The sequence below is a fragment of the Equus przewalskii genome, chromosome 17, assembly GCF_037783145.1.
Source record: "Equus przewalskii isolate Varuska chromosome 17, EquPr2, whole genome shotgun sequence".
Classification (NCBI taxonomy): Eukaryota; Metazoa; Chordata; class Mammalia; order Perissodactyla; family Equidae; genus Equus; species Equus przewalskii.
In genome coordinates this window covers 65552407-65566431 of record NC_091847.1, presented here as the reverse complement: position 1 = coordinate 65566431, position 14025 = coordinate 65552407, and the positions used below count along the sequence as shown (strand labels likewise).

General features: G+C 38.3%; 1 protein-coding gene across 1 annotated transcript in view; it reads right to left on the bottom strand.

The window, feature by feature from the left end:
• Positions 1–2141: 2141 nt before the first annotated feature.
• WDR75 (WD repeat domain 75) overlaps positions 2142–14025 on the bottom strand; it is a 32141-nt gene continuing 20257 nt past the window's right edge. The window contains exons 10-21 of the mRNA XM_070580410.1: positions 13816–13875; positions 13609–13724; positions 12322–12497; positions 10973–11130; positions 10330–10510; positions 9078–9172; positions 8176–8271; positions 7362–7531; positions 6727–6786; positions 3152–3298; positions 2730–2821; positions 2142–2466 (exon numbers count right to left, since the gene is read on the bottom strand). Coding sequence (XP_070436511.1) covers positions 2262–2466; positions 2730–2821; positions 3152–3298; positions 6727–6786; positions 7362–7531; positions 8176–8271; positions 9078–9172; positions 10330–10510; positions 10973–11130; positions 12322–12497; positions 13609–13724; positions 13816–13875 — 1556 coding nt within the window. The 3' untranslated portion in view covers positions 2142–2261. The remainder of the gene's footprint in view (positions 2467–2729; positions 2822–3151; positions 3299–6726; positions 6787–7361; positions 7532–8175; positions 8272–9077; positions 9173–10329; positions 10511–10972; positions 11131–12321; positions 12498–13608; positions 13725–13815; positions 13876–14025) is intronic.

The window sequence follows — 14025 nt, the reverse complement described above, 5'->3', positions numbered from 1 at the left end:
CTGACAAACGGAGCTGGAGCTGTTGGAGAGAAAGCGTGATGTATGTGAAATGTGTGGCCTGTGGTGGGTGAACATATGGTCCCTTTCCCACACGGGAGGTGGACTATACTTTCCGAAGTACCGGCTGCACTAGTGAGAGTGCCAAGTAATGAGTTCACGTCTTGATAATTAGGTAAAAGAGGGAAGACAGAAGGTGAGTCATGTTTATGGGTTCACTTACTATGACAGGACTAATTTTCTGTGGGAGAGAAACTGAAGTCCAGATTTTAAGGAACAACGGGGCCATTTCCCTTTTATCTGTATAGCTGTCTTTGGAAGAAGACAATTTTTCCTTTAATACTGCAAGAACTAGAATAATTCCCCACAACAAGGCTGTCATGTTTTAGTGTGAGTGATCAACTTTTTAGACAAAGGAATTAAATCCACACTTAAAAAGCAATTATTCAAATTATATAACCCCTATTTTAAAGACATGTTCCAAATTTACTTTGAAACTATGAAAACTTTCATACATAACTGCAAAAAATAAGTATTTTTTAAACTCGGGGGTACCATGTCAGTGTCTGAATAAGGCAAAATAAAAATGAAATTTATTCGTGATTATGTCAATATACCCCACTCCCTGGGCTGAGAACACAGGTGGTCTTGGTCATCCTTGCCCTGGCTTGCTTAGAGCAGAGGTTCCATGACAGGAAAAACAAGCAAAGATTAGAGACTACTGTCTCTGCCCAGTTTGTAAACTGGAGCTGTCACCCTGAGAAGGGGCCATTGGGTCTGTCCCTGCTTCTGGAGCAGTGGCTGAGAGATTCTGCCCAGGGGCAAGAGGCAGTCCATAAGAACAGAGACTTCTGACGTTATCTGAAACAGAGTGAAGTTCAAGCTCGAGGGTGTTCTTGAAAACAGTGGAGATTTTGGTGATAGGCACTTAAGTATTTTAATTAAGAGGCTTGTGGCTCCCTGAGATCAACAAGCTAAACCATAAATCAGAGAGTTTACCAGAAAGAATCAGGAAAAGAGACAGCTGGAAAGAATCCTCCTGGGACCAGAATAAACCTCAAACACTGGCCTCACAAACTAACTGTGCAAAGGGACCGAAATTTAATAGATCAGACAGTAGAACAATTTATGCCTCACATAATGTAAATAATGTAAAAGTTTTTAGGTGATGAAAATGTTCTAAAATTGATTGTGGTGATGGTGCACAACTGTGAATATTCTACAAAACTACTGAACTGCATACCTTAAATGGGTGGAGTATATAGTTTGTGAGTTATATCTCAATCTAGCAGTTATTTAAAAAATACCATAGGCCTTACATGGATACCAACTCTCACATCCTAAAAATTCTCTCAACAGCAATTTTGCGTACATTCATTTAGACGTGCTCTTATGATTTCTACACCTTACTGTTTTGGATTAACTTTTTAATATAAATTTTGTAGAAGTATATAAGGAAAACTTCAAATGCTAAGTGGTTAAAATGTAGCAACTTCACTACTTTAACATAACACAGGGGAGACAGATTCTTTTCTACTAGCAATAGGACTTTGGTTAAAAAGTACTTCTTTGTCTCAATATACAGTCATAACATTCACAGAGTAATACCAGCTCTTCTTCTCTTCCAAGGCTGTCATGAAAATTCTATTTACAAGTATGGCAGACAAGCCCTCATCTGAAACGCTTGGGGCCAGATATTTGAATTTAGAATTTTTCGGATTTAGGCAGCCCACGTTATCATATAAAACTCTCAGTGGGGTCTGTGGAACACAACATAATCAAATTATTCCTCTAAATTTCTCCAAGAGAAATAAATACACTTACGAGGGATGAATCAGGACTATAGAAAACCTTACATCAGGTTCAGGTCATATTTGGCCACCAAATGAATTTTGGCATCAAATTTAACAACAATATCATCAACAAAACCTTTGATTTTCAAAATATTTTATATCGCCAAATTGCAGATAAGGGGACATATGCTACATAATTTCAACTCCCAGCTCTGCTATATCTCCTGTGAAAAAAATATCTAGCTATTTTCTAAGGCTGATGTGACTCAAAATAAAAATGAGACGATGTGTATCTGAATGTACCCAGCAACTGGAACGCAGGATGCAAACAGAGCTTCATATTACCAGTTATTTAAAAAGTAAAGTCTGTTAATATTTAATATTTTAAGAACAGAGAAAACATTAAAAAAGATGTTTTTTGAGTATCAACATACAAAAAAAAGTACAAGAACCCACCCCCATCTCTAAGGCTTAAAGAGCAGTTATCCAGCTGTAGTCCACTTTCCTGAATTTTCTCAGTTCTTTTTCTTCAGATTTTGACAACTGATGTATAATGTCTTCACCCAAATCTGTGTTATCTGTATCCTGGACCTTTTCAGTAAAGTCATTTTCTTCATCTGAATCATCACTTTCTTTTTCTTCTTCCATGTCCACATCATCAGGAATTTCTTCAGCACTTTAACAATAAGAGCACAAAATATAAACAACTACTTTTTAAAAATACATTTCTAAACAATAATTTCCTAATTTAAGACACCTATGTAGAAATATAATCATATGGACAAAGTACATAAAAAAATCTTGTTATTGGGTGCACTTTAAAAATTATGGGTTGTTATAAAGACAAATACAGGGGAAGAATATTCTCTTAGAGGATAACACAAACTACACTGTTTCCCAAAACAGAATATCCAAATGTTACTTTAAGAACCACGTTACCTCTTAGACTCCTTTGACAGCAGCAAGGAATTTACAAACATGGAGCACAGGAAGGAAGCAGAGGGTAGTACATGGGCTGGAGTGTGAAGCAGCTGGAGTAAAAACCAAAAAATAGGGTTTCATTTAAAAACATTAAATGCCAAGAGCCGAACACAACAAGCTTTCCCCACAGAAAGACCAAACCAAAGAAAAATCTACTCCCACCTTCCTACATTTATGCAAATGACAACCCCTCCCCTCACCCCAGGTCAGGCCACAATAATCCAAAATCATAAGTTTATGCTATTTGATTTGGGTTTTTTAAATGCACAGTATACAAACGATTATTCAAGTTATTTGTTAGACTGATTTTGTATAAAAACTCTAACTCAAGGTGCCTAAATGCATTTAATCTGTTCTGCATTGTTTTAATAATTACTCACCTCACTAATTGCGGGTATGTTTTCTGTTAGGGGTAGTTGTACCAGTTCATTCTCTAAAGCTGCATTTAATTTCTCATCCTGCTGTTGCCTGTGCTTTCCCAATATGAAATAAAATGGGGTTGTCGGAAGACTTTCTTCTGCTAGTAGCTATAAGGATTTAAGATAAAGCAAATTACTTCAGTAAAAAGGAGGAACTGTCTTTGACTCAGTAAGAGGTACGACAGAGTCATAAAATGTCAGGGATGGAAGGAACTTTAAAAATTATCTAATATGATTCTTTCATTTTACAGGTCAAGCAACTGAGGCCTGGTAGCCCACTTACTATGGGAAAAGCTAACAGGGGACACTCAGATGACAGAACAAAATACGCATTTACCAGTGCTTCTCTTCCAAATTCTACAAAAATGACAGTAAAGGAATTTTCAAAAGGGCATAAACCCACAGCGATAAAAAGTAACATACTGGAAGCCGGAAAGTAGGGTGAAGGGTGCTAAGTAACTGAGTATACCTGAGAAAGCAGAATCTGAAGCTGGCTGTGGGGAAAGCCAAGCAGCAGCCAAACTTATCCTGCGGAATCCTGCAAATGCTCAGGCACTGGTACTAACAGTAACAGTACTTTTGTAAAGAGCTAAACACCCACCAGGGAGCCCGGCTGAAAGTCTATTTAGAGAGCACTCAGATTCCCAGATCTCTTTCCCAGCCCCAGCAGAGGGCTGCAAGTAAATTCCTTGGAGAGCAGAACAAAAGTGCATCTCTAGATTGGACTGCTATGTGTAGGGGTGGTGAGGATGGTGGTAGTGTCTTCACAGTCACAGCTGAAGGCAGCTCTACTTCACATAGGGTGCTTCTCAGAACACTGGCAGCCAGGCCAACATCCTTCAGGCAAGAACTTACAAGAATTTTATCCGGGCAGTTTGACCAGCCTAAAAAGACCTAAAAATAATGACATTGGACACTTTCTCAAAATAGCTCAGGCAGAAAGTGGAGGCCAGTAGACAAGTTCCACCTAGGCAGAGACCTCCCAAATTGCATTTTTTTTTTTGAGGAAGATTAGTCCTGAGCTAACATCAGCTGCCAATCCTTCTCTTTTTGCTGAGGAAGACTGGCCTTAAGCTAACATCCATGCCCATCTTCCTCTACTTTATATGTGAGACGCCTGCCACAGCATGGCTTGACAAGTGGCACGTAGGTCTACACCTGGGATCCAAACCAGCAAACCCCGGGCCGCCGAAGTGAACGTGCAAACTTAACTGCTGCTGCCACCAGGCCAGGCCCCACAAATGGCTTTTTTGTTCCCTTTTGTTTTTGTTTTTGAGAAAGATTAGCCCTGATCTAACATCTGCTGCCAATCCTCCTCTTTTTGCTGAGGAAGACTGGCCCTGAGCTAACATCTGTGCCCATCTTCCTCTACTTTTTATGTGGGACGCCTACCACAGCATGGCTTGCCAAGCGGTGCCATGTCTGCACCTGGGATCCAAACTGGTGAATGCTGGGCCGCCGAAGTGGAATGAGTGCACTTAACTGCTGCACCACTGGGCCGGTCCCTTGCTCCCTTTTAAATAAGAGCAGACAGCTGAGACTCTGAATCAGACTCTCATGAAAACTTCCAAAATGAAAGACAGAGACCAACATACATTGAAAACAAAACCAAAAAAAGATAGAAATGGACCACGCAAGAGAGAGAAAAAAAAGTAGATTAGATGATAAAAGATGAAGAAATCTCTCAGACAACAGAAAGAAAATAAGAATATTAAAGCACCATTCTAGAAGGTCTAGAACTAAATGATAGGAGTTGCAGAAAAACAGAGAAAATGAAGGCAAAAAAGCAATTCTTCCTTAGTCACTTCTCTGATCAAAACTCTCCAAGGGGCTCTACTGAGAGGAAAAGCCAATGTCTCTCATCAAGGCCTATTCTGACTGTCCTCTATAAAATGGGAGCTGCACCTCGTACCCTCTTTTCCTGTATATTCCTCCCCCCATAATGCTTATCACCTTCTAAAACACTACATATTTTACTTATTTAATGCTTGCTGTTATTGTCTATATCTTGTTGCAGAGTGTACACACCACAAGTTTAAAAACTCGATTATTTTGTTCACTGATATACCCCAAGCATCTAGAACAGACCTTGGCATACAGATGATAAACAAGAAATTGTTGAACGAATTCAATGAGTCTTCAGAGGAAAATAAACAAGCCAGGTTACAGATAAAGGATCAAGAATATGAATGGTATTGGACTTCCAGTAACACCCCAAGCTATAAAATAATAGGAGAGCACCTTCAAAGTTCTATGAGAAAATGATTTTCAATTTATAATTCTATACCCAACCAACCAATCAAGTGGGAGAGAACAGAAGCATTTCCAAACATGCAAGGTCTTAAATTTGCCTCCCATACACTAACAGAATGTGCTTCACCAAAGGGAGTGACCAAAGAGGAAAACTCCGGGACCTATTACAGCAGAGGTGAAATGGTGCCCAGAACGATGGTCACTGTAGGGCCTATGATGTCTACTGTGCACAGGTTTACAGAGCAATCAGTCCAGACTGAAGCAGGTCAGAAGGCGCTTGGAAATATTTCTTTAAGACTCGAAAGAATGCTTAATATGTCTGAAAATTCTGAGAGAAGATTTACACAACTTCAGTAGAGTTTAGGGGGTAAATTAGATGAGAAAGAAATAGAAAACTAAGCAAACGAGAAAAGAAGGTAATCATTAACTTCAGAGGAAAAAAGCTGGGCATAAAAGGAAAAACAATCTGTCTATTATTACATGGCTCAGCTATGAATTGGTTTACATGGCTGTAATGATGAACGCTGACCTAATTTAAGATTTATCTACACTGGGAAAATTGGGTGACAGTAAAGGTGTGTGTGTTGTGTATTGGGGGGAACAGTGGTATGAAAAAGAGCCAGAACTTCAACTTCAATAGGTCATAGTTAACAGATAATACCTAAATCTGAAAAATTCAGAATTAGCAATATAAACATGTTTCTTGCAGATATGGAGGTAAATAAAACCTCCAGCTAAAAGAGCTCAAACTGATTATCTTTGTAGGTAATGACAGTGGGATTACGAAAGCTTTTCCTGAAAAGTCTTGAAGAACTATTTGACTCTTTACATCGCAATTTGGTATTACAAATTGAAACTACATTTTAAAAGAGTAATATAACCCCAGAAGAGGCAAATAGTTTCCTTTTTTTTGAGGGGGAAGATCAGCCCTGCGCTAATATCTGCTGCCAATCCTCCTCTTTTTGCTGAGGAAGACTGGCCTGAGCTAACATCCGTGCCCACCTTCCTCTACTTTATATGTGGGATACCTACCACAGCATGGCTTGCCAAGCGGTGCCATGTCCACACCCAGGAACCGAACCGGTGAACCCCAGGTCGCCGAAGCGGAACGTGCACACTTAACTGCTGTGCCACTGGGCTGGCCCCGAGGCAAGTAGTTTTTAAGTGTATGGTTTTTAATTCCACTGTAGGGCAGATGAAACATTTTACTCATAGCTGAGTTCTAAAAGATAACCTTATCTTTGTAGGGAAGCAATGCAGTCTGCACCGTGACTATAACATACCTGTTTGCTCGTGGGTGTGAGTTTCTCTTCTGGAGACTTTGTACTTAATGTCAATAAACTCTGAAAAGAGAGACTGATTAATGATGCAAAAGATAAACTGCAGAATGCAAATCTAAGCAGATGTTAAAGTTAGAAAATGAGAAGGTCAGTTTTTCATCTTGATATATACAGCTGCCCACAGAAAAGTATCAAAAGACTTAAAACATATTTAATAACTGCTGTGACAGTTATAAGATTGTTCTGAGAGATCATATTTAAGAACTGGTAATGAAATGAGATTCAACTGATGGATCAGCCTGAGGCCAAAGTTTTCTTCATGGCAAATCAAATACTAACCCCCCCCCCCCCCAAAATCAACTATACTAATAATAAATACAATTTAAAGTATTGTAGGCATCTTTTTTTCTTCTTTTTGGCTGTCACGGAGTTAATGCAAACCGCATGTAAAGAGCCTCAAAGTTGTGGAGTGAAGCGTGCTAATATATTCACACTAGCAATACTGCTGTATTGAGCATATTAGATTATTTCTTTTGGGAAATATCCTTTAATGAAACTATTCTACCTGTTATGGGCTGACTATTACTCTCAAATATTAAAGCAACTGAAAATCACATATACTGAGGTGGGATGGTTACCTGCGATTTTGTTAGAAAGTAAAACTGGGATCTGTTCAGCCACTGGTAAGCTTCTGAGGTGAATGATTCAGGAACATCTCGTGGGACAAACACTCCCCACTGGACTTCCTCCCTGGAGATATTCTTTTGAATATACAATGGCCTTGGCTCACTAGGTTTAAATACAAACACTAGAGAGAAAAAAACAGACAGACAATGACATTTGGCCTGTAAAGGTTACTTCTAGCCTCAGGTTGGCAGACCACACGAATCCTGAGACTTACCCCATTGAGTATATGGCCCAGGTCATAACTATTTTAGGCTTTGATTCAACAAATATCTACAAGGTGCCTAGTATGTGCCAAGCAGGTTAGGAATGAGGGCTATGAAGATGAAAAAGAAAAAAAGAATCCCTGCTCCAGAGACCAGGGTCCACTGCAGAAGACACACTGAAATATTATTGCAGTATTTTGTCTGAAGTACCAGAACAGAGATGTGTAGAAAGTGCCTGAAGAGCATAGAGGAGGAATGATTAAAGCTTCTTAGGGGAACTGAGAATGCTTCAAAGGGGGGAGATTGATTCTGAAGGCTGTGTAGGAATTGGCATGTTGAAAAATGAGAAAGGTACTAGAGCTGTCTCAGAGCTAAGTACGAACGCACACATGACAAGGTGTCGAACAAGAATTCAAGAAAGGAAGGGAAGTGCCTCAGGCAAAATGGCTTCATATGAATATCTGATTCAAAGGCAAGTTTGACTCAAATTATATTAAAGACGTTAAAAAGAAAATTTAAGTACTCGATCTCTCCTTACTATTAAAGTATGGTCGGTACTTACAGTCTGAACCCATGGAAGAGTGAGAGATTGCAGCAATGTTCTCTGAATTAAGATCAGGCTCCATAACTCTAACGTTTAATTTTGCACTCCATTCCACTGGGGATAAAAGAAAGTGATTCACTTCTAAGAAGAGATTTACCAAAAGCTTTTTTAACCTGGTTATTTAAAGTAGGTACTCTTAATGTTTATTGGGAGAATCAATTCCATTATTCTTAGGAAGAGGGATTTTACGCTTCCAGATAGCACATGGAGACACACTGAAATTATCTGTGGCAGGCTGCACTAAAGCAAGGGGCAGGAAGCAGAAAAATAATGTACTCCTTCCTCACACTATGAAATGGTTACTATTTCAGTGCAACTATTGTCTGGTGCTTTTTCACTGCTGCTAAATGTGGGCAAAGTGTTTACCAGAGTCTCTGTGGAGAATATACAAAAATGTTATCACACACATTCATCACCAAGCAACCATCATACCTTCCAAACATATACTCGAATGAGTAAAATAACACTAAGTCCACATTTGTTAGGAGGATTGTGGCAGGCTACATTCAAATTTAGAGCTATCAGGGATACCGCTGGTTAATATGCACTACAAATTAGTAGAAACAGTTCTCAAATTGTCATGAGGATGACAGAGGGCAACAGAAAGTCCTATGCACTGAAGACAGTGGAAAAAGACAAGAATAATGGTGGTCGATTTAGAGGTACTGACAATTAGGCAGTTTATAAATAATCTATTACAGGCCTAATACTTCATATTTGGTGGTATAATGTTATGTGAAAAATTACATATTCTCTGGGTAGGGACATGAAAATATGATCCATAAGTCCTAAAATGCCAAAGTTTAATGGCCCCTTCCTACATGCTTTGTCAAGTCATTTTAGAGTAAAAAATATCTTACATGCACAACTGAGCAGATTCCAACAGCAAAGAATACCATTTTCAGTAGCACCAAGAAGATACTTTGAACAAGTCAGTCTCCCAAAGCAAAGGTGCCTAGATTAAAACCACAAGGAAGTTAGCAACAGTCAGTTCTAGCGCACTTAGTTACAAGGGACTGCAGACTTCAGAGACAGTATTAGTCTTATGCAATGCAGATTTTTAGACAGACACCTTTTTTTGGTTTATAACGATCCTGCAGAAAAAAGGGCTAACAAATACAAAAGGAAAAGTTTATTTAGCTATTTTGTTTCTGTAGGAACACAGATTTGATGACCAATTCTTTTCTCTCACATGTTCTGCAGTATACCAATAACATATATGGACAAAATATATGTGAAATGCACAAAGTCACTTAACAAAAACTCTTTTTTGTGCTTGTTTACCTAGAAGAGGTAAATTTGCAATTTTAATTCTGAAGAAATTTTTAAAAAGTAAATTCAGGGGCCAGCCCCATGGCCGAGTGGTTAAGTTCGGGCGCTCTGCTTTTGTGGCCCAACGTTTTGCCAGTTCAGATCCTGGGTGCGGACACGGCACTGCTCATCAGGCACACTGAGGCGGTGTCCCACATGCCACAACTAGAAGGATCCACAACTAAAATATACAACTATGTACTGGGGGGATTTGGGGAGAAAAAGAAGAAAAAAAAATAATTAAAAAAAAAAAGAAGACTGGCAACACTTGTTAGCTCAGGTGCCAATCTTAAAAAAAAAAAAAAGGAAATTCAGAATCAGACATATTGGGAATTAGAAACCATTTCATTAGCCATCTGCCATTCCGTCCTCAAATGCCCAGTTACCTGAAGTAAAACGGAAGAGACTATTATCTTCCCCAGCCCGTCTTAGAAACAATGAGGCTTGAGCATAACACAGTTTTTATGGGGATACACAGAAAATAAGCATTGTTTGGATCTACTGAGGCTTATGCATATCTTCTATTATTATGCAGCGCAACCATGAAAAATATTTATTACAAAGAAAAGTCTGTAGGCCAAGAATTAAATGTTAATCCTGATTTCAGAAATGGATAAGAAATCAGCACATGGTTCATGTACCCAGAATGCTTAGGTTCTCAGCACCTTGGTTAGTTTCTGGCCTCAGTGACCTACAAGCTACCTTTAGACAAAGCATCAATTATTAGTTAATTTTATGTAGAAAGACTTGTTTAAATTAAAAATAATATAGTACTATATACTCCCCAAATTATTTACCTACCTTATTTTCCCAGCTCGTTGACAAAATGTACATTTAAGTTCCCATGTCTCTGAATCCCATATTGTAACTATTTCCTCAAAACTAACTGCTAGTAAAGAGCCATCTTCAGAGAAACAACAGTTAGTTGCTTGGTATTTGTGATAACTACCGACGAAGTCACAGGTCCAGCCAACAGCTTTTTCTGTGGAAATATAGACCATAGAGCTCAGAAATGGTATAAATGCTAGGTAACATTACAGGGGACTTATATGCAGTAAGGATTAAGAAGTAAACAACCTGCTCCCCAAATCTTCAGTCAGAAGTGCCACAAAACTCTGACTGGTGTGAACCGCACATGCTCCTTCCTGGAGACCTCGACCTCCCTCTATGGGAACAGTGAAACGACTAATCACATAAGCCTTTCTTAACTTTACCCTCACAAACTGGAACAATCAGCACACGATTAATCAAGAATGCCATTAAAAAGGTAAAGATTTGCGGAAAAAGGCACGTAAAAATGTAACTCAAATCTTTTTAAAATTGGGCGACATCCTATAGAATTAAATGAGGTAGAAAATGTTCTCCCAGAATGGATGCAATTCATGAAGATAAATATACCAGTTCTTAAAATTGTGTACTCACCCGATATGTTTAACTAACTTACTGTATATGTCAGAATCATCTGTTAATATCCACACTTTGAAGTGACCATCTTTACTAGCTGTAACCAAGGTGGGGTTTTCAGATTTTTCTGCATTACAGAAACAGAGAGCTGTGATGTGGTCTTCATGTGGCATGTTAACCTTTGTATTAAGAACAAACCTAAGAGGAAGGAAAGCACCAATTTATTCTTAGATCAGGACAACACAACATACCGTCATGAGCATAAGAATTTCTTACATATTGTACATTTTACAGTAGCATCTTTAAGGATCAGCAAGTGATACATTATCACCAAGAATGACAACTGAATGCTCTCTCTCTAGTGGCCACAGGATGCAGAGTTCTAACTGTCTCTGTTCTCATGTAACTTTCATAATATAGCGATACTTATGTATAGTGTCAACTTACTAATACAAAATGAGTATAAAATAGGGGTCATTACAAAATGATACTTGGAAGTCTACTATAACAAACTCTGCAGGAAAACTGTATAGAACCTAGAGGCCTCACTATCTGCTTTTGAAAATCAGCAAAAAATGGAATGACTGTAAAAGCCCCTACCTGTAGCAAGAAAATACAGGAAGAAAACTACCTATCTGAACTGCCCTGGTCAATGTCTAATATTTAGTCATCCCAACTACCTCTCAAAGCTTGTTCCCAGCTTGGCAGGGCTCTGCTGTGAATGAATGATAACCTACGCCAGCACTGTGTTCTTAAAAGAACATCAGGGCAAGATAATGGTGAGATTCTAAGAAGTCCAGGACACAAGAGGGGTGACTAGGGACAACCACTTAACCCCTCTGGGCCTGTTCCCTCACTTGTAAAATAAGCTAATCTTACACTATTCCTGTGAAGACTACAGGATAGTAGGCACATACTAAAGCACGAAGACTAGTTCCATGATAAATGGCTACTGTAACCGTGGTCTGAGAAACCAGTGGGCTCCTTATCTTCTCAAAACACACACACCACACCACACCACACTACACCTCTGCTGCCCACCACGGCCATTTTTCCAAAGGTAGCATACTGTTAATAAAAGAGCAAAGAACTAAGTAAGACATTTGGATTCTAACCCTGGATTTGCCTGGAATTAGGTATTACATCCTTAGGGGTGCCACTTTCCCATGTTTCCTCATTTATGCATTGAGATGACACTACTTGGAGGACACCAAGGCTTTCTCAGAGCAGAAAGCTTAAAGGCTTTATTAGAAAAATAATACCTCCCTCATTGATCTAAATCCAAAACTTATCAAAATGAAACATCTTAAAGACCGACAATTGAAACCATAAAATACAAAGTCAAATATTTTCTACTCTGAAATTAAACTGCTACATAGGTAGTATTACCCTTGTGTTTTCTTATTATACATCCACAGTTTCATTTGCAACTCCAGCTCTGTTTCCTTTTCTTGACGTTGTTCCACCGTTGCAAGCCAGTTACCATAGCAGCCAAATGCAGCCTTTGTTAGCTCAATTTGGATCAGACCGTAATCATTGATATATTCTTGCTGTACAATATCCAACTGATGGATTAAAAAAAATCCAAAATGCTTATTAATGTAAATACATAAATGTGAAAGCTTTCAAGGAATGGTAATTAACTACAAAGACAACTTTTAGAATCTATAGTAATAGTTTTTAGATAAAAGGGAAAAATGAACCAATTGCGAGTCATGGACATCAAAACTGCCACTAAAAAAGAGAGCACATTATACAGTATCAACTCAGTGGTGAATATTCTATGACCTTGAACTTTAGAGATTACTATGATTCATTTGTATGATACAGTAGAACCTCTGGCTTAATGTTTTTCTATTGTTTCTATGAATAAATGGCTTCACATAAAATCTCAAGGCTGGATTCCACAACACTAAAAACAAGAACAAAAATAACACCTACAGTTTTTAAGAAGTGAAAAAATGATGGCAATGTTGTAAGTAGGTGAGCATTTTATTTATGACTGTTCCTTTTATTCAATTTCCTCATCTATTTATTAAACATGTATTTAGTGTCTATTATTTCCAGGCATTATACTGGAAATGTACAAAGATTAATAAGTTTCCTTTCTTTGAGGAGTTTAAAAGCAATGGAGAGAAAGAGATCAAATGTTACAGCCGCGATGATAAAAATCTGTAAAGAAATCTGTACTATAGGGCACAAAAAAGAAGTGGCAAGTCTCGAGTGCATTTATCAGGATTAATAAGAAGCATTCCTCTTTAATCCACACGGAAAATTTTATCATTGGTATGTACATATGACACTGCTTCACCATAAAGCAGAGACATATTTGTACTGTCAATCCCCACATTCTCATTTCCTTCTCCTTGGGACTCAAAGGCACAGATGTATGTGACAGCTAACTAGAGTGCAGTCGGAAACAAAATAAAATACACAAAGAGAGAGCCAGCACGAGAGTGGCAACTGGCTTACATGTAGACTTAACCTGCAACTGTGGCCTCAACAGAATCATGCTGTAAACAACTGAACTAAGTAATCCAAAGACACAGTGACTATGTTCAAGGAAACATGGGCAGAGGATCTTGTTTTAGAAGCTACTAAATAAGTTATTTGACCCAGTGGTGATGTAAAGAGCTTTCACTAATTTTACAGCTAGTTAATGAATCAAAATCATACGTTGTATAACTGCTTATCACTCTGGAGAGAATAAAACTGCAAGTGGCCAGGTTTTCCATTCAAAACCAAAGCTTTAGTTCTTGGATCAATCATCAAACCAGTAAAGATATTGCTGTCTGCAAAAAAAGTGACAAACAATAGTTGAAATCAGACAAATATTCATTTTTAAAATGTACATGATTCCAAAGCCACTGGCTTCTGCAATACCTTTCACTAGGCCTTGAATTACTGCGGATGCCTCAAGGTTTCGGTGAATGATTATTATCTCTGGGGAAAAAAACCAAAACAAAACACACTGATGAGAACTTAAAGATAAGAAAAAAAATCACTTGAATTTTTAACATTCTGAAACATACCAGAACACAAAACAAGTGAGCAAGTTCAATTTACTTGGTGTGTTATTGGAAAATCAAGAAT